The sequence below is a fragment of the Strix aluco genome, chromosome 1 (genome assembly GCF_031877795.1).
Source record: "Strix aluco isolate bStrAlu1 chromosome 1, bStrAlu1.hap1, whole genome shotgun sequence".
Classification (NCBI taxonomy): Eukaryota; Metazoa; Chordata; class Aves; order Strigiformes; family Strigidae; genus Strix; species Strix aluco.
The window spans coordinates 126,923,343-126,950,561 of record NC_133931.1 but is presented as its reverse complement, the minus strand read 5'-3'; the positions used below and the strand labels follow the sequence as shown (position 1 = coordinate 126,950,561).

At 36.4% G+C, this 27,219-nt stretch overlaps 1 protein-coding gene across 5 annotated transcripts in view; it reads right to left on the bottom strand.

Annotated features, from left to right (window-relative positions):
- Positions 1-1,138: 1,138 nt before the first annotated feature.
- The window catches only part of MINDY3 (MINDY lysine 48 deubiquitinase 3), a 60,471-nt gene continuing 34,390 nt past the window's right edge, over positions 1,139-27,219 (bottom strand). For all 5 annotated transcript variants that reach the window (XM_074834833.1, XM_074834842.1, XM_074834871.1 and 2 more), the window contains 5 exons: positions 12,728-12,800; positions 11,777-11,849; positions 6,678-6,765; positions 3,437-3,508; positions 1,139-2,211 (listed from right to left, as the gene is read on the bottom strand). In XM_074834833.1, the coding sequence (XP_074690934.1) occupies positions 2,062-2,211; positions 3,437-3,508; positions 6,678-6,765; positions 11,777-11,849; positions 12,728-12,800 (456 nt within the window). In that variant the 3' untranslated portion in view covers positions 1,139-2,061. The remainder of the gene's footprint in view (positions 2,212-3,436; positions 3,509-6,677; positions 6,766-11,776; positions 11,850-12,727; positions 12,801-27,219) is intronic.

Genomic DNA, 27,219 nt, shown 5'->3' with positions numbered 1-27,219 from the left:
ACCAGAGCAGGGGAATGTCCCTGAAGCCCACGGAGAGCCCATGCCAGAGCAGGCTTGCAGCCTGTGGAGAGGAGCCCACACTGGAGTGGGTTTTCTGGCAAGACTTGTGACCCCGTGGGGGACCCACACTGGAGCAGTTTGTTCTTGAGGGACTGCACCCCATGGAAAAGACCCATACTGGAGCAGTTTGTGAACTGCAGCCCGTGGGAAGGAACCATGTTGGAGCAGTTTGTGAAGGACTGTCTCCCGTGGGTGGGACCTCATGCTGGAGCAGGGGAACAGCGTGAGGAGGAAGGAGTGGCAGAGATGAAGTGTTACGAGCTGACCACAACTGCCATTCCCCATCCCCCTGCCCCGCTCAGTAGGGAAGAGGTAAAGGAGCTGGGATTGAAGTTGAGCCTGGGAAAAAGGGAGGGGTGAGGGAGAAGGTGGTTTTAGTTTTGTGCTTCTTTCTCACCATTTTTAATTGCAATAAATTAAATTAATTTCAAGTCTGTTTTCCCCGTGATGATGAATGCTGAACGATCTCCCTGTCCTTACCTTGATGAGGAGATAAGGAGCTTTGTAATCTATTTTCTCCCACTGTCTTGCTGAGGAAGGGGAGTGAGAGAGCAGCTGGGTGGGCACCTGGCAGCCAGCCAAGGCCAACCCACCACAGAACTATACTACTCATCCATTTCCAGATGTAAATCTAACAGATACATTGTACAGTCTTACAGAGGACTTAACTATAAGTGTCACGCAAAGGACGTTCCCATTCTACCACTACTACATGCCTTACAGTGCAAATTCTCCAACAAGGGTTTCTCTCCCACACTTATACCTAATTTTTGACCAAATCAGTTTATTTTCCTGCATGATGATCATTCTAGAATCATGGTTATTTACACATGAAATAAATTTTTAAAAATAAGTAATTCTGAATGCTATATTCACCCCTGCTGGCAATAGCATAGGGTCTGCAATCACAGTTAAGATGTAATACATTATCTTTTGTTGTTTTGTTTTGTTTGTTCCTTTTTCCTGAGATGCGTTCAACTCGAAACATGACATTTCTAAACCCACGGTCCCTTTTCATCATCTTAGAGAGGCAGTAACCAAGTTCTATTAAAACCAAACTGAAAACAATACAAAGCGATTCAAGGAAAAGATTTTATTTTAGGGCTAACAAGTTGATAATAAATAAAGGAATATAATAATGTAATAACAGATGTTCTCATGCAGTTAACACATACAATAACGCTGGCTTACACTGCTGTTTGGACAAATTGAGAAGAGGTATTTGGCAATATCATAAGTTTGAATAGTTTAAAGATTATAGAACAGGAAATTATTTCCGCTGTTTTTACATTTCTTTTATACAAATTCAAATAAATAGTAATACATCTATTTTTCCTCAGATTTTCTGTTCACTTTTAACATGCCCGATAACTAAGCCACAGTAATATACAACTGCCAAGAAAGTGTATTTATGAATTATACTTATTAATATTCCTAAAAATGTATCATATTTATGTCACATTGTGCAAGCTCTTTAGGTAAAATCAGATTTTAGGAAAAACTGCAGAAAATTTAAACTCATTAAAACATATCCAGTGCAAAGGCCAGTCTAGTCCACACATTATGGTACTGTAATGTAAGCCAATATAATTTAAATAATAAAACATGCCTATATGATTCAGAGGAAGCTGAATATGTTTTATGTTTTAAAGATCTGACATCTAATATGCAGATTCTGCAACATCAGACATTTTTCAAATCTTCATGACATGGCAAAATAATGTTAAGACTTGATAAGTAGGCTTTTTTTTCAGGATAACTCACATTAACAGTACTACAGTGGCCAAAAAAAGACAAACTATTATAATAGAAATCAATCTGATTAAAAAATTAAATATTCCAATTAACACTGAAAAAGTGTTTGTAATAATTATTTACAATTCATCAATGATACCAGTGTATAACTTCACACAGTCAAAGTATACCACTTTCCAAGCAAATACCAATTCTTGTATCCCCATTCAAGGATTCAATAGTAGTATGTTGTTTATGTGCAACACATCAGTTTAAAGAAGGAGATCGATCTGTGGTCCAGAGTAATTCTATATATGGCCATTTGGTTTGTAAGCAGCGTTTTACAGGAGTGTCATCGGTCTGTAGCATTGGTTCTTCAAAACCCATAACAACTGCTGTGCCTTCTACGTACATGACCTGTCAAAATAAAACCGATTACGTCAGCCTACGTTTGTTTAAAAACTCTAAGATGAGACAATTATTTTCACTGGCTTAGGAAATGGATTTGTTATGATACTTCTTCTTCCTTACTACAAAAATCAAATAATGAAATGAGGTATGAAATAAAAAAAACCTACTGTCTTAGACTAAAGTGCCTGAAAACCCTGACCAGGCCATATTCATTCCACTGTTTACTTCAATAGACAGTAAAGACCAAAAATGAGGAAAAAAAAAATCTCAGAAATGCAACGCAAAAATTCTGTGACAATAGATCTACTACTGTAGCAGCTGCAAAGTTTGATATTGTTACTTTATAAGACAGTGTTCCTTAGACTTAACTTTATGGAATTAATTTTCCATAAAATGCAACTTCTGTTGCAAGTCAGCTCTATTCATATATTTAAAATGTTATAGGTAGAATCCTCTGAAAACAAGAATTTGTTTACATTTTCTTAATTATGTATATATGTTCAATAGTAAAGAAAAATTCACCTTTGAATGCTTTTGCCTACATTTTGGAGTATGAAACTGTTGGAGATTTCACAGGGGTAATTTTAAGGACTTAACTCCAAGCTATTCTGAAGTCTGAGTATATATATACATTTTCTCAAAAAGTCTTCTTACTTGAAGTAATTTTTGTTCCTTATGTCTATTAATGCCTATGCTCTTCTACCCTAAATGCTAATTCAAGAAGCAACTTAGAAGCAGTCATGGTGTGTCATGTATACCCCTCCTTCCAAGAAAGCTGAAAATGAAACAGGTCATTTTTGTTCCCCACTAAGTGGTTCCAAAAAAATACTGACTTTTGATGCAAGTCTGGACTACTAAAATATTTTTTAAAAAATCCAAACATCTCAATTTAGATGTAGGGTTACTTACAGAAGGTGCAGTTTGTCTGTGTTACATCTCCATTGTCCTTTACAGTTCAGATCCCACTTCTCACAGATAAGCATGAGAAGTGCTCTACTCAAAACACATAGCTTAAGAGACGTGGTCTAGCCAACTGATCCACTATACTAGCTAAAATATGATCAGGAGCACAAAGCAGTTTACAATTCGAAATATATTATTTTGGAAGAAAATTATCGAAATAATAGTTTTGTAAAAAGTCTGTTTCAAGTGGAGGTATTTTGCCTTTAACTACAGTCAGTTTTGCATACCAATTGTTATTAAGGCTAGATTTATGTTTCTTAAATCTTACCTTTTCATTATAGTTAGATTGCTTCAGTCCGTTGTAATGGTAAACAGTGAATGACTCTGAAACCCTAGAGTCCTAGTAAAGAGAAGACAGTTAATTTCATGTGACATATACATCATGCCTTGACAGTCTCATCTCTTTACAACTCGACAGATGCATTTAAACAGGAAGACTCAAGGAAATTGCAAAAAAGTACAATTTCTTTTAGGTGACATGATCTTGAAGACTTTGTTCATTTTACCTTTCTCATCAGAAATAAAAAAAAGATGTCAGTAAATTAAAGGGTAATGCCCTCAAGAGCAAGTCATGATTTTCTGTGTTCATCTGGACACTTTGAACTACAACTTTCAGCACTGACCATGTAGAAAAGTGTCCTAATTTTTAAAGTCAGACACCTTATGTAGTAGCCACATTCACGTGTATTTGCGACTGTTTGGATGGTATGAAGTTAAATATTTACTAAGGACCAGATCCAATCTTCAACCCTCCATTTGAGAGCTAAAAAGTAATTTATGCCCACACCTGCCTAACTGTAAACCAATTGTGAAGGCACCTGTTCAGCTGAGGCCTACAAGAGATGTACTGCAGTTGTCAACCTTTACCATTCCAGGTGTTTAAGTGCTTTAGTCCTAAAAGGACTAAAAAGCTTTGCATTTCACTGAATCAGGAAACACAAATCAGGTGTAATATCATCTCTTTTATGCCTGCTGGACCAGGCTCCAAACAAAAGCTTATCCCTTTTTTAAGTATGTGGAGGTAAAGGCTGGAATGAGAGGAAATCTGCTCAGGTTACAGTACATCCATCAGATGATGAAAAGCCCTCATTCATTTTTCTCCTCTTAAATAATTCAAAAAGCTTATCTCTGTATGGGTCTCCAACAGCAACACAGGCTATTCAGTGGAGGGAGGGTGGTGAAAAGGAAGGTAAGCGGTAACTCTACTTGCAGAAGTTGCTTCACAGAGATAAATAAAATCAAGCTTTGCTGGCAATTAAAGAGAACACATTCTTTCCCTGAGGAAGGTATGTTCACTCTGAAGGAAAAGAAGTGCTGCTTTCCAGTTCCTGTCTCATGGATGTTAAGAATTCTGTGCAGTAATTGTTTCCCAAAAAAAGGGCTACCAGTGAATTCAGGAATCCCCCTCTCCAGGTGACTACCCTAAGCACTAAAGAGTCAGGCTTGCTCTCTCAGGCTGAATGATTTTTGAGTATTTTTATTCTAAGCCAACAGCTCTGAAAGGGAAAGCTGAGATACCTTCCTGCTTTTGAGGTGGAGCTTAGTACTTTCTAGGAGATTAAGAATGGGATTTTGAATATTCTCAACAAAGAAGGACTCTCATCTGGATCTCCTGAGCACTAGCTACATGTTCAAATATTATATAAAGGGGAATGTAATTTCTGCAGAATTTCATTTTCAGAAAGAAATTCTGTACGAGGTGTCAATCTGATCCACAGAGCACAGAGAGATTGGACAACATATCCGTGCCCTCAGCATTCATTCGGTAACTGATACTGGCAGGTCCCAGTCCAAAATATGCTGATTGTTCAGACTGTACCCTTAAGGCAGTAATACTCCCCATGTTTTGTACTGGAGCCAGCAGAAGTTCAACAGCATAGGTAAAACTGAATGGGGGGGAATCACGTGCAGCAGGGGATTAGTACTTGGTGGACAGGCATTAACTTGGGAACGTTACAACAGGTAAAGAGTTCCCCCACCAACTCTCTAGGTGACTAAGGCAGGGATCTGCCCATGATTCTTATACGCTCCCCTCTCCAGCTGCCCTTCTTCAGTCAGTGATGTCCTTCAGCAATGGGCAACAGAGGCAGCAGCCCCATATGATGGCTGTTTTCTCCTCCAGCTACCTATGGCCTGCACTGTACTGGACAGTTTAGGCACAGCCTATTATGGAGGATGTACTTTGGCTTTCTGAACTTCATTCTAAGCATCCAGTGCCTATAACTAAGCAGTGGAGTCTTCCAGATTTTCCAGTGTAATATAATTGTTAGAAATAAATTAAATTATATTCAATTGTAAAGATATTTCCACTTCTGGATATACAAAGGAAAGGAAGAAGAAACAGTTGGCAAATACACAATGCAGATATAAATCTGTAAATCTGGAGAAAATGAACATTAACTCCTTTTTTCTTTAGATGATGAATCATCTCTTAATGATGTATTCAGTCCCTCCATCTTTGGCAGTGCAGTTCTAGTGTCTTCTGAATGACCAGATTGTTTCATAGTACAGAATACTACACCCAAAAAGTGCTGCACTACCCTTAACAAAAAGAGTCTTGCTGAAGGCATTTTAAAAATATTAGTCTCACATTTCCTTGGTTGTAAAAATTAAGCCATATAGTTTTGATGACATGTTAAGCTACAAAAGCCTCCAAAGAAGTCTTGCCTCCAGCAGCCTATCTGTCTGTCCCTGGGGAAACCCTCTCTCTTCTGCCAATACAAGTATTTGCATGGCCATGGAACAAGCTTCCATAAACCTGCAAAGACAGCTCTCATCCAGACCAGTTCCTTGTTCTGGTTTACCACATATCTGTACAAGGAGTTCCTGGTGGCAGGAGGGAGGCAGCATGAGGGCAGGAAAATGTGATCCAGGAGAAAGGGAGAACAGGACAACAGTGCTAGGTCAACACAAGCTTCTCAGTGGTGGTGCTATCTTAATGAATATATAGAAAAGATTTAGAGTTTGAAAATAATTTTCCATTACCCTGGCAGATACTGATTTCCACATATGCTAAACATAACGCTAGCATGACTTTTTGTTAAACTGTCAAAAATTGTACATTATTAGAGATGTACATAAAAATTGTTTTAAGTATGTTTGTAACCTTTCCCCATTTGCTAGCAATTACAGCAGACATTTATAATATTGATAAAAACAGTATGGTCATTTATTCTCAGAAAAAACAAACTCAGACTAATTTTCTGAGTAGGGAACCAGTTCAGTTTTGTATGCAAAATGATGATATATTTCCTGAAGTTAATTTTAGAACTTGTCACTAAAACGGAGTTTCCTTCCAGAGTAAAGCTAAGAAAATCATGGTCACCTTATACAAAACTGAAGTCTACAGTTTGTTGTGTAATGCAAGAAGTTATTTGCTGGTCAGCTGTGTCAAATGAATGCAACACTTATTTTTAAAAATAGCTCTGTGATATTGATGGAGTGTTTAATGAATCTCAAAGACAAGCAGAATAGACAGTGCTCTGCAGCAGTAAAGCTACATTGATTACCTGCTCAGGGAAAAATTCTTGCAGAAAGGGACCCAGTAATATGATGCCCAGTCCTTCTGGGTCTAATTTGGTCTTCATGAGGTTTACACTATGACAAAAACATTGAATAATAAAGTATGAGTAAGACATTTTTATTCTTGCATGACTTAAGTTATGCTGTGCTACGACAGTACTGGCTGCCAAGTATAGCAGTACTATTCTATTTTTAATCGTAAGTGACAGCTGCACCAGAATGGCATGCGAGTTGCCAAAACATGGTTATTTTTAAATAAAACTAATCTGTTATTTTAAATTAAATAAGTGATAATTCTGAAGCACCACCATATTTGGTAAAATAATTTGAGACCCATATAATCTAAAACCAGGTTTACAGCCCAAAAGGCATTTTGCTGTCTTGTGAGCATTCTTGAAGTTAGATACATAAAACAGTCACCTTTTAAATACAGCTCCGTAACTGCCAAACAACCTGGTTTTAAATGGAGATTTGAAAAGCCTCCAAGATTTTCTAAGTACACAGAAATAAAATTAAGTTGCACAGATATAGTTCTTAATTTACATCATGTCCTTGATATCAAAGAAGCCAAAACCAATAAATAATGAAAATATTAACAATACTAATCTGAAAACCTTACTGCATTAATATGGTATCATTTCAGGTCACTACAAATGAATGTTAATTATAACTTTATGTTTCTATTTAAGCAATATATTTCTACAGGCATCAGATTGCTTAAACATTTATTTGCATCTACCTATCCTTTTGCCTAAGTTACAAGTTGTACCGTACACAAGAATGTCCTCAATGAGTCAAACCAACAGAGCGTCTTGCCCAGTATCCTGTTTCTGACATTGGTCAGTAGTGGATGCTTACGACAGAGTACAATAGGGCAAACATACAGTGATATCCTTAGTTTACCCTCCCCATTTCCAGCAGTCTGCTGCTCAAAGACATCTTCAGTGAGAGGCAGTATCTAAAACACAAAGATATATATTTTTTCTTTCCATGCATGTGCCTAATTGGCTTTGAACCCATTTACACTTGTGGCATTTAATAAACTCCACTCATAAAATTAAAATTAAACTACGGATTCTGGGAATAAATATCTCCTCCTGTTTTGAACATGTCACCTGGTAATTCCGTTTGATGACACCTCATTTTTGTATTGTGAAAAGCAATTAACAATCATTCCCTATTTATTATGAAACTCCCGATTTTTGAAACCTCTCTTACATGCCAATGGTGTCTCTTCCAGGTCGAACAGTCCTAACCTACCTCCTCCTTGTAGTAATGCCATTCTGTACCTTTGATTAGCCTTGCTGCCCTCCTGATACCTTTCTACAATGTTCTTTAAGATGGAGTGAAACATCATGCATTTATACAATGGCATAATTGCTAGAAAACCCACTCCATATGCGTGTCTATCAGTGAGTGTCAGTTTAAATCTAAGATCTGTTTCCTGAATGGTAATATCTAGTTGACAGCCCAACAATGTGTATGAAAAAATCAGGATTGTTTTATTCCCTGTGCAATCAAATTACATTTACTGTATTGAGACTTCTCTGTTACCCTATCTTCCAGTGACTTCTGCTGCTCTTCCACATATCTTGACTACTTTTGTATCAGCAGCAAACTATCATATTAATCCCTACCTTCAAATCCTCACTGGCACCATGACAAACTTCACAGACCTAATACAAATTCTTGTAAAATTCCTCTAATGATCTCCCTCCATTAAGAAAAAATGCTATTTTTATCCTTTGATCACTTACCTACCTACAAGAAAACCTTCCTTCTTATCCCACGTTTACACATGAAACATTTACATGTGAATTTTCCCCAGACTGGCCTTCAAATCCTTTTCTAAGTACTGCTGTCCATTTGTCACCTTCTCATTCTGGTACTGTCTGGTATCAGGACAGTTTACAGTGGTATGTAACCTAAAATTGTTCAGCAATTTCATTCTGATGTTTCTTTACAATTTGGGGGTTTTTACTTGTCTTGACCCTTCAGACTCTTAGTTACACTGACCACCCATAAAAAGGCTTAAGTGTGGAAGCTTCTTTGTAATCTTCCCCAGTGAAGATGAGAACTACTCCCTAGCGTCTTCCCCAGTGAATATGAAGAAGAATTCACTACAATTTTCTTACCGACTTGAATACTTTTTAATATCGGGGATCACCTATCAGAACTTGCAAGTCGCCTGGTTCTGATGGGCTTAAAAAAAAATACTATTAGCTTTTATTTTAGAACCTCGCAGATTAGTCTTCAGAGGATTTTACCTCTGCTTTATTTTGTATTTACACTTAATGTTCCATAAATATAGATTCTTCCCTATTTTTTTCATGTAGGCACTCCATTTCCCTTTCAGAAGACACAGTCTTAGCTTCTCATAGCTGCCGCTCACCACCTAGGCCTTTAACTACTTAGGTGTCTTTTATTGGGGGCTGCAGGCAGAAGGTGTCTTTCTAAAGTCTTTTTTATTATTGTTGTATATAAGCATTTTATCCTTTTGTCTTTATTATTAAGTAGCTTCCTTTCTTGGTCCTAACATAGCACTAGTAGTAAACTATTTGGCTTCCTTTTCTTTCTGCCTCAATACACAGAGAACATATTACGCAATTCTTAAGAGAGTGGCTCTGTTAAGGTCCTTGGAAGATGAATTTTAAAATTCCTAAAAATCAATGTGATATCCTATAAACTATGTTAATTTAAGATCTTAAAAAAAATTAAATTTCACTACTCAAGTGAAACTACAACTGAGGATTTGCAAGATACTGGACTTTAATCCTTCTATTGCTCATTCTTAATGCTCCCAAAGTACAAAATTTAAGATATTTCAGTAGTTGTCTGAAACCTGCTCAAGTTCTTGAAGTGCTGTAACAGAGTTGTAAAAACATTGTGTTGGTAAACAGAACCAAGGCAGATTTAAGTAAAGACAATTTTGAAAATGCACTTAAAATTATGTAATAAAATTAAAGCAAGCTATGTACTCACTATTGAAATATAAGAACTGTTTAAAAATGCAGAGCCATACTAAGTTTTTAAGTATGGACAGTGTACAAAATTAAATCAATTAAGCAGGAGGGGAGATTTAATAAAATTTGATTGGTGTGAATTCCAGCTGAGGCTTTTTCATTCAGCAAATAGCTAAGGCTGTTCAATATTACTGATACTACAACAGAGCTACCAAAACAAGTATGTCTACACACTTCAATCATTTCAGTGCAAAGTTTAGCTTCTTAACTGAAGGGGTTACAACTGTTGGGGTGATGATACTGACAGCATTTGTACTGTTATGGCTGAGAAGTGTGTAGGGAGAAAAGCCTCCAGCACTGGTCAAACAGACAGACAGGATAAAATGTTTTAAACAAGCTAAACCTAGATTGACAGATGTACTCAAATCGGTGCCCTAAAGAGTTTTTAGAAACAAAAGAACAAAACAAACAAGAGACCTGGGTTCTCAAATGTATTTACTGAAAGACTAGAAAATTTTAATAAAATCACATGCAATGGCATTCAGTACTGGAATGGCTAATCCACCTTGTTAAGTCATGTCTGCTCTACAAAGTTTTCCCCTTTATAATTCTTAAACTCCAAGCAGGTCTGACCATTATTAATCTTGAGATTCTGAGAAGCTTAAAGCCGAGGACTGGATGATCACAACAAATTTCCATTTAGTTCTTGAACTAAAAAATGTGAATAGTATGTTTGGAAGCAATGAATTTAATTTTACTTAAAAACAAACAAACAAACAAAAAACAACCAGAAAAGCCTGTATGAAATTTGAAATGTGTTATTTATACTTGTGTTCCACATTAAATAGACAGGACATCTAGAACTAAGAGTAGGTTCTCAAGACAGTAAGACTACATTTTTATTTAAGAGAAGATGATTCAAGACTTAATATTTCATGGTTTGATCATGGCTTTTCAATACAGCAGGCCTTCCAACTGGCTCTTCCTACATCAATTTATATTCAATGTGCTATGCACAATAAAATAGGCTAGGGCTATGCCACAAACGCCCTGAAGGCCAAATGGAAAAACTGCTGAATACAGAAAGAGGATTTTCACAGATTTATTGAGGCAGAACAAAAAGGTGAAAAGAAAGCTTCTCAGACCTATGAAACTAAAGCTTTTTCCTTTCCCTCCCTTTAACAAAATCTTTTGCAGATTTCACCACTCATTGACATAATATGAAGGCTAGTGTTTCTGACTTGTATTTTCTTTGGTTTTAGTTTCCTGGGTGTCTTTTGATGTCAATTTTCATTGCTATTCTCCACAGAAAACAGCTCAGTAAACTTTGTTGTACTTTGTAACATTTGAAAGGATAGAAAATGGCATCAATCAAATTTCAGATGGCTGTAGTAAGTAAACTTGCAGTCTCCACAGCCATGCTACAGGAACAACTGATTTAGACCCCAATAAACTAGACCATACGTTTACAGAAGAGCAAGCCATCTTTTGGAGATGTAAAAATGTTCAAGCACGTAGCTCTCCTTTCTGGGTTAAGCATTTAGTGGCAAAACATGGTACGCTTTGACACCGAAGGTTAACTGCTATCGCTGAATATTAGTCCTGCCTGTCCACATAAGATCTAAAATAAATTACCTTTTTCATCTGATAGTTTTAACTCTAATCCTAGGAATCAAGGTATAATTTCTGGAAACAAACTACAATTATAAACACTACAAGGTACTGAGTGTTGGTGGAAACTGAAGCAGTTTCAGCTTCAAACGCAATAGACAGATCCAGTGGTAATCCAATGCTAATCTGCCTCGGAATACCTTGACTGTTTGACTCTTTTGTCACACAGTTTCACCCTCATTAACATACAGAAATATATTCATGACTATCTCCTCAATATATAGTAATGCAGTAGGTCTGAGGGTTTTTTGGCTTCTAGTTATCACTACCAAAGTTAAAGACATTTTGAATTGAATTCCTCACATTTAATTGAAAACTGACTTAAATACTTCAAAATAACATTCTGTGCCCAGAGTGCAAGCTAGAAAAAAATCCAGAAACCCCCCCCCTAAATTATAATTAGTATGTGGTTAATTGATACTCCTGTAGTATTTGAACTTTATTATACTTACTATTCAGGATCTGAAACAAGGTCCAGAGCCTTCATTACATCTTCTAGCAGAGTGTCAGGTATAAAACCATTATCTGAAGAAGTAGCAAAAATTCTCATTAGGAAAAGAAACAAAATGCTTTCCAGGAGTACAAATTTTACTCAAAAATACAAATACTGCATATCTTTATCTCTAAAGCTTGCAAACAAATGGTGGGGTTCTAGAAGGAACATAGTTTTCAAACACTTCCCTCCCACTTTAAAAAAAATGAGGAGTGCAATACAGAAACTGTGTTATCATACACTTAGAAGCTTAACACTTGCTAAGAATTCAATCTCTTTATAGCAATATCCATCTCCACTAGATACCTTGAGATAATAACTGTACATCTTTTCCCCTTTTGATTAGTTAAAATAGTACCTGAATGTTAGACATCCTCTGTTTTCCAAAACGTAAGAAATTTTCTGTGTATGCCACATACATTCAAGAACAAAACTTCATGAAGAATGCAATCATAGCGGATCAGTTATTTTATGAAAATGTAATATAAATCAAATTATACTTAAGCTTTATGTTAATTACAAAGAACATGACAAGGTTAAAAAGCTTATGCTCTAAGAACTCTACTTCCTATTGCACAATGTTGTACTCAAGTTCCCTTACTACAGAATTGTCAGAAAGCTTCTTCATGTTACTTTGCAGATTGACTACTGTATTGAAAATTTGTCTTAAGTACTAAGTATTTCTTTACTCTCTTAATCAGCTCAGGTATAAACAGCATATTACCCTGGCATGGAATTTGAAATGGATTTGAAGGTGTAGTATTTGGAACAAATTTTAGAAAATAACAGTCCTATTTTTGAAGAGATACCCTAAACAATGTAGTAGTCATTACTATTTGGAATTTGTCTCTACTGAATGAGTACATTTCAGTTAAAAAAGTCTTATTTCAGCAAGAATTACAGCCCTTACCCTCAGGGTCATATGTCTGGAAAACCCTTCTAGCTTGCTCTGAAGGCGCTTCAGGAGCAACAAGGGCCATATCCTTAGGGAGGGAAAAAAAAAAAAAAAAAAGAAGAAAACTTTCAGAATATTCTTAATTCAGATACAGATTACCAGGGAAAAATTTAGCCGTACTACACAGGGCTGGACCTTAAATTAATGAAAATTTAAATATAAAAGAAGAAAAATTAAAGTAATTTAGCAATATTGCTGATAGTGACATTAAATGATCAAGAAATGTTAAAGATTATTCCACAAACTTCTATACAAATTTCATGTAAGTCTCTTCATGCAGATTCAGTTATGGGACAAAAGCTAATTGGAGACTACATGTATTATGTGGAGATTTAGATTTATAGTGTTGTTCTTTATACCTGAAAACACACACACATGTACCAGTGAAATTTAGTGTACTATGCATCCACTGAAACATAAAAATTCTTTAGATAGAAAACTATGAGAGAATGTTTTGAAGTCCATTTCAGACTGGCAGAACACAAATTTATTAGCTGCATGAAAAAGTATGATTTCAATAGTAACTACTGCAATGCTTTTATTTATCTGTGACTTTTTTCAAATCAAATACAATCATGCTTTCCAAAAGCTATGAGGAGGCACATGTCTATCTCCTATTATAAAACCAGCAAAAAGCACAGCCCTCTGGTTTTATGCCAAAAAAAGTGTTATTAAAAAAAGTGAAATTGCTAAGTTATTCATGAGAAATGGAAGGTGGCATAAAGGCTAAGAAATGCACCTATTCAAGCACACTTTAGTTTAAAAAGATACAAAGACTTAATGTTCAAATAGAACATGGAACTCCAAAATAGAGCTCCAAAACCTGCTTGATAACAGTACTTAAAATCTCCAGTTGCAAATTTACGATCACCTATGTTGTTTTTTACGTAGAAAGAAAAATGAAAAACTTTCTCAGCGGGAAAGACTGCATTTGACAATACCCTCCCTATAGTTTTTCTTCCTGTCAAAGTGAAAATGTAATGTTACCTTCTATACTATGAACAGTAAACACAAAACCCCAGAAATACCAGCATTGACATTACTCTGAACAACATTAAACCCTGGAAAACCTGCTTTTGTTCATATTGTATTAAGTAAATTGATTTGTTACAAATAAAAAAGTTACCTTAAACAGTTTTATAAAGTATACCTAATCTTTTCATTTCCAGTTGAGCTCAACTTTGCTTTCTGAAGATGATTTAGATTTTCTTAAAAGAGAAAATCACAGCATTCTCTCATTATAGCTGTATGTGCTAACAGTGAACTTCAGTCTAAACTGTACAGGTCTGTAGCACTTCATTTGAAGGAAGGCACAGAAAAAAGTCAGAAAATGTAGAATTAAAAGATGCATAATGACCTACTATTCTTTTAACAGATTAAGGGAAGGAATAGAAGCAAATAATACATCTGACCAGAATTCCACTCTTATCCAGTTTCTCCTAATAGCTCACTCCAAATCAGCCAAGAGTTTTAAGTATACACCTGATGGCATCCAGGATACACTTAAAAACTTTCCTGAATGAAAGCCAGCTGCCTAGAACACACTAACAGGGATAACACGGAACACGACATACACTTAAAAACAACAGTTATACTTTGAACAGATGAATGATGCAGCTATTACCGGCATAAGGCTACAGAGCCCTCCTCATTTCCATGTACAGGAGAGACAAAAATTTGGTATTATACAGGATTATACTAGACAAAAAATTAGGAGACATCTGCCCTGTCTTCCAAGGCTCTAGATCGCCAGCCCATTTTATACTTTCACTCCTAAGAGATACTTAATTGCCACTTGAGCACAATGCAAACATCTACACTATGAAGTGATGCAGTGCATGGAGGGAAGGATCAGGCTTCAGTCTGCTGTGATGTATTAAGGGGTATCCACATCACATCTTTACTGGCAATGAAGTTTGTGCCAAACAACAGTCCTAGAAGCATGCTATGCAGAAGCAGAGCCAGCTGCTGGAAGCCCATGTGTCCACACTGCAGGTGAGGCACTCTGAAAGTCCTTCTAGTGTGCAACTTCAAGTGTTGGCTCCACCAGGAGAGAAACAGTTTTCAGCACATCCGTAGGACACTTAATTGCATGCAACAGCATTCCAAGTCTAGATGCAAGGAAGATTTGCACCAAAAAGAAGCTCTCCAACATGCTAAATAACTGATGTAGATGGATCTGGTAAATCATGTCTGCTAGAATTATCCTAACTCCTGACATGTGATAAACTTATCAGGACTAAATTACTTCTGGCTCCAGCCTACTGCATCTCTTGCAGCACAAGTGTCACCATTCACTGTGACTGGGCTGCAGAGCCCCCCTTTAGGTCAGACAAACTCCTGTACTATGTGACTTCTCCAAACATCCTGTACTTGAGAGCTTCAAGTGGGAAAGCGTACAGAAGAAACTAATTCAGGAGAAGTCCCTTTGTCCTTCTAGTTTCTCCCAGTGAGATCAAGTTGTAAATTGCCTGCTTAATATAACTGGAAATAGAAATTCTAGATTTTTATATTAATTCAGAATCATAATCATGTAATTTTAAAGATCCACAAATATGACTAATTTGGAACAAAACCACTATTTAATGAAAAATATTCCAATGATTTTATAAATGAAGAACACTTAAAGAAAATCAATACTTTAACAGTATATCTTCATGTTTACATATGTTCTAAACTTTTTTTCAAGTACTTTGCAGATAAAGAGGCCATACTTCTTTGATAACATCTACAGCTCAACACAATTAGTTTCATAATGCCAAACGATGTATGAAGTTGTACAGTTGTTGAGTATATACTCTGTTATGATGGGGAACACTTATGTGATTATATAGGGTACATACATATCCTGTAAAATTTTATAATATGTGACCAACTCTTAAATAATTTGCAGTAGTTCAGAATTAGAAAAGTTACGTTTTGGGGGGTCAGTATTACAAAACATACTAAGCAGGAGTAGATTTCACTATCACTGAATTACAGTAAACTATTGCAAATAGTTCTCAGTTTAAAATCAATGATGCCATAGCATATAGATCTTATTAACAACAAAATGATCAGTGATTTCAATATTCAGGATTTAACTCCAAAGAGAGGCTATTTTTATGGTAGGTTCTTTTTAATGAATTAGCAGTTCATAAAGCCAGTGTAACATGGGAGAGCTCTTAAAATTTCCATGGTATGGAAGGATATAACCAAAGTAACTTCCAACTGCACAGACATATTATTTCAAATGCAAACTACATAGTTCTACTTTGGTTTATGAGTATGCAATTCTTTCCATAAAATCTCAATGCAATCCAAGAACAAAGACTATCATTGGCATTGTCCACCCTCCCCCAAAATTATCTTGTTAATGTAGTACTTTCCACAGTTTCATGTGACACAAATCAGATTTTTTAAAATAAGTCTCCTGCATCTAGCAACAAATATTTTTTTTGATAGTCCAATTGCAAATAGTGTGTATTTCTGTTGCCATTTTCATTTTCCAGGTCCTCAGTTATTTCAGTGCATGTGCACATGGGAGGAACTTAGAGAGTAAGTCACTGAATGCATTACTCAATACTGAAAATTGTCCATGTCTTTCAACTGAATTTTAAAATATGGTAAAGCCTTCCAATTATTACACATTAATGCTTTTTATTCATTAAATGTGATTTACTGATGCTTTAAGCACATAATTTCAGGAGGAAGCAGAAAAGTTACCTGCCTTGGAGAGATGACCTAAAAACCCATCCCTCTTACCTTCAAATTAATTCTAACTTTTCACTGAGACTATTGTCCTATAAACAGTTAAAAATGCAAGATTTTAATCCTGTATATACAAATCCCATGCATCCTCTAACTTAGCATATCATTCATTTCCAGTATCCAGAAAACTTGAAAAGTTCAACTAGTCCATGTATTTGTATCTAGGGGAAAAAAAAGTAACATACCTCCTTCAGGCAGCAAAGCTGAAAATGTGACAAACATCTAACAAAAACTTATTTCAGCTGCCCAAGCTGATATTTCATCCTATGTGCCAAAATATATCCCCCACCACAGCCTTAAGAATTGCATTTTGATGTTTCCCATGCATTGAAAGGGAATCCCATCAACAGCTAATTACAATAACTATTTCCAATACTAAGTACAACATGTCCCAAAAATCCTGTTTCACTTGTTGGCTCTTGTGATACACAAACAAGTCACTTTATATTACTTTGAAAAGTTATTCTCATCAGTAGTACCAGTTATTTTAAGATCCTATGTTTACCCTCAGAGGCAAAAAATACTCTTCATAAGTTTTAATGAAAACATTCCAGAAGTTTTCATTCTACAAATCAAAAGCAGAATGTAATGGCTAAGCCACATTGAAATTCTGGCTATGAATTTTTACAAAGATCCCACCCTGAAAGACCTGTTGTCCTTGAAAATGAAATCTGTTTGCATATGAACTGCTTTTACAGTTCTACGCTACCACTGTTGAGTGGTATGTGGAAGAATTACATATTGTAGCACTAACTTTCTTCTTAAAAATTTGCCTAAAGACAATATAGAAACACTGATAATTTACCAACTATTTAATCAGGTCGGCAAGAATGAAGATTATTTAATCTGGTTTTGTATTACAGAGGAAAGCGTGTATTTTTCAATGCTATCATCAGTGGCTTAAGCCACCAACTTTTCCAAAACTGTTTCCGAAGAAAACAAGGTTGATGGGATCTCTGAAATGGATTTCCATCTCTCTAGCTGACTTCTGAATCCATTGCCCAATTTCAGTTTTATCTGATGGGGGAATGGAGTCTCATAACTAGTTGTTGAAACTGGAAGCCAGGCAGGGAGGAAATGTACAGGTTTGTGTGCCCACCAAGAGGGAAGGCAGAACCCTGCCATGAATCGCTGCGTTCGGCAACAGGTAGACAACTCCCATTCAAACACGGCTGGCACAAGCCTAGACTTGTGACTGCCCACCTCGCTCTTGTCGGGAGAACTATTGCAGGAGACAAGTGGTAAGTATTTGTGTGTGTGGGAGAGGGAGAAAGAGAGGTGCAAGACAGAGATGGAAAGGAAAGAGTAAAAAAAACATTTAAGAAAGGGTCTAGGAGACAAGCTGCTGGAAGACAGGCTTCAGATGGTTGGCTCTTACACAACATGCTCTTAGAAGCACTTCCATATGTAGTTTTAAATTAACATGACTTGAAGTAGTTGTACTGTTTCACTACCTACCCAGGGGAGCAACCTTAGGTTTCTTCAGAGAACATTGCTTTATTAAGGTTCACATCAGTTTTGGGGGCTACAGAGATGGCAAAGCATTTGGTGAAGGTACAGACAGTTCTGACAGATGTTTGGAAGGGAGGTGGCAGGAAGAGACCAGACCAGAAACCCAAAAAGCATTTGGTAAAAGCATAGGTCAAATAAAGAGTAGAACAATGGGTTGACTTCCACTTATCTCTTTACTCAGCTGATGAGGGTATTCGAAAATAATTGCAGTTGATGTGGAAGGAACAGATTTCCAGGTAAACTAAGATAAAATTCTGCTCCACCTAGGATAGTGGAAAATAGTCTATTACACTTTCCTATCATTTATGCTGGAGAGGAACAGAAGTCCTCATCCAATGACAGCCATCCACAATCCAGTGTTCTAAAGATTTTTGAGTCTGGGGGAATCAGTTTTATCACTGTTCCTGGTCCAGATGTAATGGTGGGGATGCTGGTCAACTTACTGAGGTCCTCGTAACAAAACTGCCCCAACCATGTCAAAACCACTGGGATCCTGTTCTGTTTTTCTCTGACTCAAGGGACAAGTTAAACTGGGTGAAATACAACATCTGTCTCTTCAACCACACCCACCATCAGAAACACAACTAAGAAAGAAGTGGCAGTTTTTAACAGTGTGGGAAGTAAAAAGATAAAATTCTGATCAATCCTAATAGTATGAGACTATCCAAGCAACACCTGATATGTAGAGGCAAGAATGTAATTCACTTAACCTCACTGTGGATTTGGTTCAAAAAGAAATTTGATTTTAAATGTCAATAAGGTTCTTTTGGAGATTATCTTTTGAAAGAGAAAAGACACTTCATACAATCTTAGTGATGTACTATGTAACTCTATCATTTGGATGCACGGGTCTTTCACACGTGACCAGAATGCGTTTCAAATTGGATAATGCTCTAAAATAAGAATGTGAAGCTTCAGTTCCTCCTGTGGCTCTAATATATTTGCAGCAAATCTCCAGATCCTTAAGAACCACACCCAATGTCAGTACCCCAGAGGACAGAGAGACACAGAGAAGGTGAAGGGATCCTGCTACTGAAGCCAGAACTGATGAAATGCTCTTTACAGCCTGAGAAATAACAACCCACTTAACTGAGGGAGACTGAATGCAGCTTTATTTGGAGGCAGGGAGCAGAAGTGTCACACGTATCACCACATACACAAATGAGGTTATGTGTCCTAAAGGTGTCAGATACTGTTTTTACTTGCAGAGACTGGCTAGGAAGTGAACCAAAGAATAAAATTTAACATAGTTCACAAGTAGGAAAGCCATCATCACCACAGAAGTAAAAATAGGTTCGAAGTCTTGCAGTGATATAAAATTTAGTTGTTGATTTTCATTGAGATTGAGAAGATTAAATAGAACCTGGGCATTGCTTGGAATTAAATAATAACTTTTTTATAGGTCTTCCTAGGAGCTAATGATCCAATCAAGGAAAGAGGGAGAGTCCTTAAGATCTGAAATGGGAGGCTGTTATTACCATCATACAAAGAACTGAACAGGTATGGAAAGGCCGTAGATCTTGTTTCCTCTTAGGCACCACTGAATTGATGTTGAGATTGCTGAGGTATACAGTTACTGCTTCTAAAAATACTCACCAACATAGCACCTGCTGTCAGTTTAGGCGGAGTATTGTGAAGGGTCCTTGAAAGGGACAGAGTTAGAGAATTATGCTGTGGCAAAAAAGCAAATCAAATCCTAGAGCCCTTACCTGTAAAGTCCATACTAAAGCATCTGATGTTATTTGACATAAATGGAGTTTGAAAGACTACCAGTTTGGCTCTGAACAGAGAGATGGCCAATGAAGACTAGTTCAAAACTCTCATTTGTGTTCAGGGACATCATCCACACCAATAGTCTGGAAGGGCTACTATAGCTGTGGCAGTGATAGAAGTATCCTCTACAGAGTGCTTTATAATCTTTTCTTGTGCTGGCTGGTGGAATATGAGACTGTTCTGTGGTGTATTATCTTCTATGAGCAGAAGCATTAAAAAATGTCAAACAACTGGAAAATACCTGCAGAATACTTGAAGGAGTAAAAGATTTTCCTGCTTGATAGCCATACACAGAGGAACTGAAGGAAAGGTCCTTGACTTCGCTGTCACTATACAAGAGCTCTGCATTCACTACTGTTTCAGAATGGCAGGTGTCCTCCATTCATGACTGTGTGTCCTCCCCAGCCTTAAGGAGGGGCTTTGGGTCTATCTGGGATTCAGAAAAAGCCCAAATACAGTAATTTCCTTGAACAAGAGAGGGAAGAAGACACAAGAGGAAGCATGCCACCCCCAAGGTAGCAGAGTTCTTATCACGGGTCAGAAAATAAAATACAGGCCTTGTGATTCAGACCATCAAAAGATGAGAGTTTATCTGAAAGTGTTCATCAAGGGACAGAGGTGGTGGTGGTGAAGAAATATGCATGGCAATACATTTGTTTCAACAAGGTGGTTGAAAGGAAGCAAACTAGCTCTAGCTGCACTCTGCCTTGTGAATAAGAGTGAAAGAAAGAAATTCTTTCCTGTGAGGGTGGTGAGACACTGGAACAAGTTGCCCAGAGAAGCTGTGGCTGCCCCCTCCCTGGAAGTGTTCAAGGCCAGGTTGGACGGGGCTTTGAGCAACCTGGTCTAGTGGAAGGCCCCCTGCCCATGGCAGGGGGTTTGGAAATAGATGGTCTTTAAGGTCCCTTCCAACCCAAACCATTCTATGAGTCTGTGATATGATGAAATGATTGCATTTACTCTACAGCACCTGCAGTACCCTGCTGGTACTGCAAACAGAAGAGAGTTCTCAATAGGACAGAATGAGACGCTACATATGGACTACTTATTCAAATCCTTTTTCACCTTTACCCATACTAGCCAGACAGAAAAGGAAGCCTACTTGATGCAAGGGTGGGGTGAGGCTGTGGAGGAAAAGCAAACAGAAACCAAAGAACAAGAATTAATAACAGAGAAATCTACAGTGAGCACACTGTCAGCCCATCCATCTGGAAAGCAGCGTTTTTAACATGTACTCAACTAAGTTATGAAAACCACAATATATGCTCCATTCCAGTCGGAAAGGATGGTTTAATGAGACAGCCAACAAAAAAAAGCCACAGCACTGCAGTTTTTCAAAAAGAAGAGAAACTCAAACTACAGTGAATACATGTTTAACAGTTATATGGACACAGATGTTGGTGTTTTAGATCAAAACATTACAAGAAAGCAACAATTCACTTGTTGACACATTAAAAAAAATAAGAGCTTCTTCATCATGTTCCCTGCTTTGAAGGACAGATTATAAGAGATTACTGTAAAACAATAAAGATTAGGTATAAAGTCCTTTTTTTTTTTTTTTTTTTATTCGCAGTTACTAACTTGTTTCGCTCGTCATCACCGAATTAAGTCTTTGTTTTGAAAGCAAAAATACGTTACTGGCATTATAGACCAGGAGTCGGCAAATTTGAGTTTACTGGAATTCTTATCTAATTACTAAATTACATGTTACCCTCCAGTCACAAGTTTAATCTGAAAGGGCAGCTTCTCAAATTACCTGCTGTCTGCTACATTCAGGTGTCCATTGTTTTTTTTTTGAGGACAGAATACAGTGCTATACAAATGACAAACTCTATTCCTGAGAGGAATCAAACTAGAAGTGGACAAATTCCATGGCTTATGACTTCCAAAAATTTCACAATATAATTCACACAAGACAAATGGTAACTTCTATTATTGTGCTACTTTTTTTGCTACTTAAAAAAAAATAACACCTGTATTAAATACTATTTCTATATCTAATAGTATTTCAGCCTATAGACATTAAGTGTTTGCTATACAACCTGTGGTGAACATTAATATATAACTTTATTTGGCAATTACAATAAGGAGGTGGGAAATGAACAAGTATGACAGGAAGATTTGATAGCAGAGTTCAAAGCCAGTGAAGATGTACTGCAGAAATTCAGATCTCCCTAATTACAGTTCTCACAGTAGTGAAAGATGCACTTAATGTTGGAAACCAGCTTCAAGTGTTCAGTTTCCCACTTAATTCCCATGTATTTCTCTCTTGGGATGATGAAAACCCTCTGGTTTTCTTCAATCCAGAATGATGACGTATTTTTGAAAATGGACTAAATTATTTTTTAACTCAAAAATGACAAAAATGTTTCTAAAGGACAGTTATTAACCTAATTAATTATTCTAACAGTAATATCTTATGGCTTTACATGTGAAATGTATGAGCTCTATGAAAAAATTCAGAAAATATATTAATAATACCATGTAATCCACTGTTGTTTTGTACTGGTAAGTAGTATTTTAAGGAATCTTTATACGCCCATGTGTTGATACATGTATGGAGAAAATACTAAATATTCACAAACTTTACACATTTTCACATAGTATAAAAACAGTATCACCTTTTATGTTCATATTTGAATTTGGTATTTCAGGGATCTAATTCCAGTAGTAGAATAGAGCAATTAGCTTCTGTGAAAAACAGTATGTTTATTCTTTTAATTAATATAAAACTTGTGATATTTTTCTCCTTAAAGCTGTATTATACAGTAAACCCATCACACATTACACCAGTTACATTAGTTTTCTTAACTATACATAGGCAGTCACTGAAATTCTTTTCTGGTAGACCAAGATGGCATTGGACTCCCTATAATACAAACTAAAATGAAAAATATGTATTAATATATTTCATACCCTTCTTATGTAAAACAAACCAGCACTGGAAAAAATGCACTTAAATATTGAAACGAGGTAACTTCAGTTTGAGAAACAAACAAATATATCACTCAGCTAATCAAATGCAACTTCTGATGTTATGTAAGAAGAGAAATAAAGACAGAAAATTAAGGTAACGTCCTACATATCACTAAATGTGCTTCACCTCTGCTAGGAAGAGTTAAAAGTTTCCGCCACCACAGACAGTCCCCACCCCACCCCACCCCACCCCTTTTTTGGTATTTTTTCCCTCCTTCCACATTTAGACTTTCAATTCATTCATTCACATATCCTAACCTGAAAGTAGAGCTGCCTTATCAAAACATGTTCTTCTGTACACAACAAAGTTGTGATCAGTATGAAAGGACGCAATAAAGCGATGAAAAACTAATTTTTGACTGCTTCTCAAAAAGTGTTTAGAAATGGATTGCTAAGGGTATTTGTGATAGTACTTGTAAAGGATGAAATCAAGATGCTGTTTCCAGGTTCACTCTGATGTTCCCAGGGATTCAATAGCGGTCACGTACATTAAGGTTCTGTGGATCAAACAACAGCTAAAACCCAAACTGATTTCAACCAGGTTCCTGCCATTTATAAAATTACTTAAAGTCTCCTGGAGACATACAGATCCTCTACACAAGTTGTCTGTCATGCCACATGTTTATTAGGCAGTTGGGAAGTTTTGCAAAAAGCAGTGTCTGGCATAAAGTTTCAGAACAGGACTACAACAGTTACTATTTTAAATAATGGTTTTTATTATTGAAGCATATGTTGTCATGTTGGCAGTCTTGTTTAGTGTTTCTGGTTCCCTGCATCTATCCCAGTACGGTTTGGGAACATGGGAATAAGGCAGGCTGAACAGAGAATAAAAAAATGTCATCATCTACTTCCCAAGCATATATGGTGTCCTGCTGAGAAAGAACATCTGGTCTTCAGACCTTCTGGGGAAAAATGCAGAGACAGAAAATGTCCACAAAATAATTTCCTTGTTTACCCCAAGAATGCTTCACTGTAAAATCTTCAATAGATATTCAATAACTGTATTTAAAACCTCTGTTTCATAAGCTCTGTAATACATTTAGGACTTCAGGAAATTTTTCATTTTCAGGAAGAAAAACTCTAAGGAGAAGAACAAACCCGAGGAATCAATCTAGAACATGTATTTTAATAAGCAAGCACAGATTAACAGCCATTCATATAGATTCATCTTCTCAAACAGAAGACATGATGGGCATACCATCAGTTCGTATGCTAATTATGGAACTGCCATTAGGGCATGCAGTGAATACTAGATTTCCAATTCTAAATCTCACTAAAAATGGGTAAAATAATATTCCCAATATCATTATCTGGTAAACAATTTCTGCAGTTAGTAGGCTGTAATTAGAAGATAAAAAGGAAGGTGGCTTGTAGAACAAAGAATGGTTGGCGTGAGCCTGGCACTATCAGAGTTTATGATTTCTACCTATTACCTCATATAAGGATACATTCTACTTACCTATCATGTCTCGGCATTGTGATACTACAAGCGTATTAAATTCAGTAGTTTGGAAGACAGTGAGTTAGATTTTGGGACTCAAAAAAAAATTGCATGGAAGTAACTCAATAAAATTTTTCTTAAAATTCAATTTCTGGAATGATTCCATAAAGAGAAACCCTGACTATGAATACACTATTTCCTGTTCTAAACTGGTTAATTTACTGACCCTCATTGGTTTAGAAACTTTGACAATCATGCATATATACTTATTGAAAGAGAATGGAAACTAAACTCAGCTTTTTTCCTCCCTCCATGTGCTGAGGTTGCATCTTATGACTAAAACAGCATCTTTTACCTCTGACTTATCTCCTTCATAAATACAGTGGAAAACTGGACCATACCATTGCATTTATATACTTTCTGGAAAGGAGTATTCGACTGCATGAAACTAACACCCTTTTTTCCATTCTTTACTTGATGCCAGATTAACTATTAAGAAAGCCAGTATTTTCTTCCTAATTGTTTGCATACTATTCAATGCTTTGTAAACCATCAGGAAATGAAAGCGCACTAAATTTATCGAAGTCAAAGCTTTTGGGCTAAGACTTTAGAAGGTCTTTAAGGGAACAAAAGGGAAATTTATGTCCTTCTCCTCCATCTGCTCAGAAATACTAAATGAACTACAAATTGCTTGGGATGTAATAATACCTGCTCCTCCATCAAGAGTGCTCAAATAAAAAGCACAGTATTATTTTGGGGATATTTGAAAAATATCCAAATATATGCAGAAAGCTTAAGTGTAAAATAATTCTGAACACTAAAAAGCCAAGGTATAAACATCCAGATGAGAAAAGGACTTTTGAAGCAGAATTGTATTTTTCAGGCCAAGATCTACTGTGAGCTTACCATTAACGCATACACAACTTGGAAGCCATCAGACAGACACTGGAAGGATTCTAATTTGTGCTGCATAACATTCAGTTAGCAATGACCCAACAGAAGAAAGGAGTCTGTAAATCAATTACGCAGACATATATATAAACAATACCTAATTTCAGAACATTACCAGCAGATTGGAATAGTTGCAAACATAGCACATGCCAAATGCAGAATCAAGACAGCAACTGGTAAATGTTAATGCATCAAGTGAGGTGGATATGCTTTGTGACCGGCAGAAAAAAAAAAAAAGCAATGCAACATATGAGAGCACGTTATATTAAAAAAGGTGTGTTTAAAAAAAACTTCAGGTCAGTACTCACTGGATGGCTGTATCCTATTGCATTGCTATCTGAGCAATAGCATAAACAATACTTCTCTATTTAATATAGCTGAAATATAGCTAAAAACAGAATAATTGTGGCAGAACTGATCAGGACTTGTACCTGGAAAGGCCAGGGGACCTGACTAGTGGAAGAAGCAAATGATGGAGGAAAGAGCCATCAGCATTTTGTTTTTCCACTTGATTTGGAATTAAGTGTAACATTTTTTTATGCAATGTTTCTGTAAATATCAATTTGATTTATATTTAAAAACTGCAGTACTATTAAAAACTCTATCAATCTATTAATCATATTTTAACACTGAGTCAGGATGCCTATTCCTCCAAATTTGAAAAACAGAATATCTACCCGTCATGTGATGGCTCAGGCCCAATGTCTTCGCTATTGTATCAAATATAGCTGGAACCAACATTGATTTCACACCTAAAAGGGATACAGAATGATACAATGATGTTCTTGGCCTTTGTTTCTATGCAGCATGTTGACTTTCAGAATTTACTTGATAAAGTGACTTATAAATTATAAAACTGCAGTTAGCAATGTCTTTGATGCATTTACTGTTTGCAAGCCACTCTGCATATACTACCAAAACGAAAGAAAAAAAATTAAAATTCGTTTCTTTAAAAACCAGCCTCTCATTTGATAGGCTAACATACATACAAACTAGATGTTGCTCGTAGCCTCGTTCCTGAAACAGGAGGCTGTAATTCCTCCTAGATACTAGTAAGTACTCCTATGGGGCAGGACCCAATCCATTAACTTCCAGTCCCCAATTCTGATTTACATGTGGAAGTCATTCATTCTAATATGAGGAAAAGTACTCCTCAGGACTGCTCTGCCTACACATGGACAGCAAATGACCCACCATTTCTATACTGCTTTCTGCATTCTTCACAACAGGTGCTTTACACACTCACCTCTACTATCTCTTCCACTAAAGATATAGCTAACTAACTTTCAGAAACAATGTATCATTTAAGTTACAGTAAAAATATTGTTTTATAGAGATGAGTGCACATTAGTCTCAAATATGTTCCCCAAACCTACTGCTAATCTTTAAAAATCAGGCAAACTTTGTTCTTAACCAACTGAAATGCAAACTCAGCAAACTGAAAGTAAACAGAGCATAGGCTTTGACGGGAACTAGGAAGTTGGAAAACTGAATAAATAGATGACTCTTAGAATCCTTTTCTTCCTAATTGTATTTAAAATAGATTTGAAATGATTAAGGAATACAATTTTTCTAAAAATGGTTAATGTTATACTCATGGTCATTACTTACAACATATTTCCGTTTTAAGTTTTCCAATTAAGAAGTGCTCATACAATGTATTAAATAGAGAGCTTAGCAGTTCATGGGAAATTCCTTCATTTTTCATTTGTGGATCTAGAAAAGGTTCTCTTCATTGTGCTGGCTTGCTTTCCTTCCTTCTTTCATCCCTCCTTCCTTTGTTTCAAAGGACATCTCATGCAACAAGTGGTACTGTTTTATTTTGAATTTTTAGATCTAAATTTTGCTGGATCAAAAGTTCCTATTGGAACAGCTGGAACTACTCCCCCATGCCCCATTTTACAAGTTTTCATCTAGGCTTGGAAACAGTGTGCAAGGAGTCAGTACAAAGTGACACTCTCATCTACCTCAGCACAAACCAGTATCAAAATGTGTAACGTTCCAGGAGAAAACAGTGACACAAAAATTGGAACAACTCAAACAC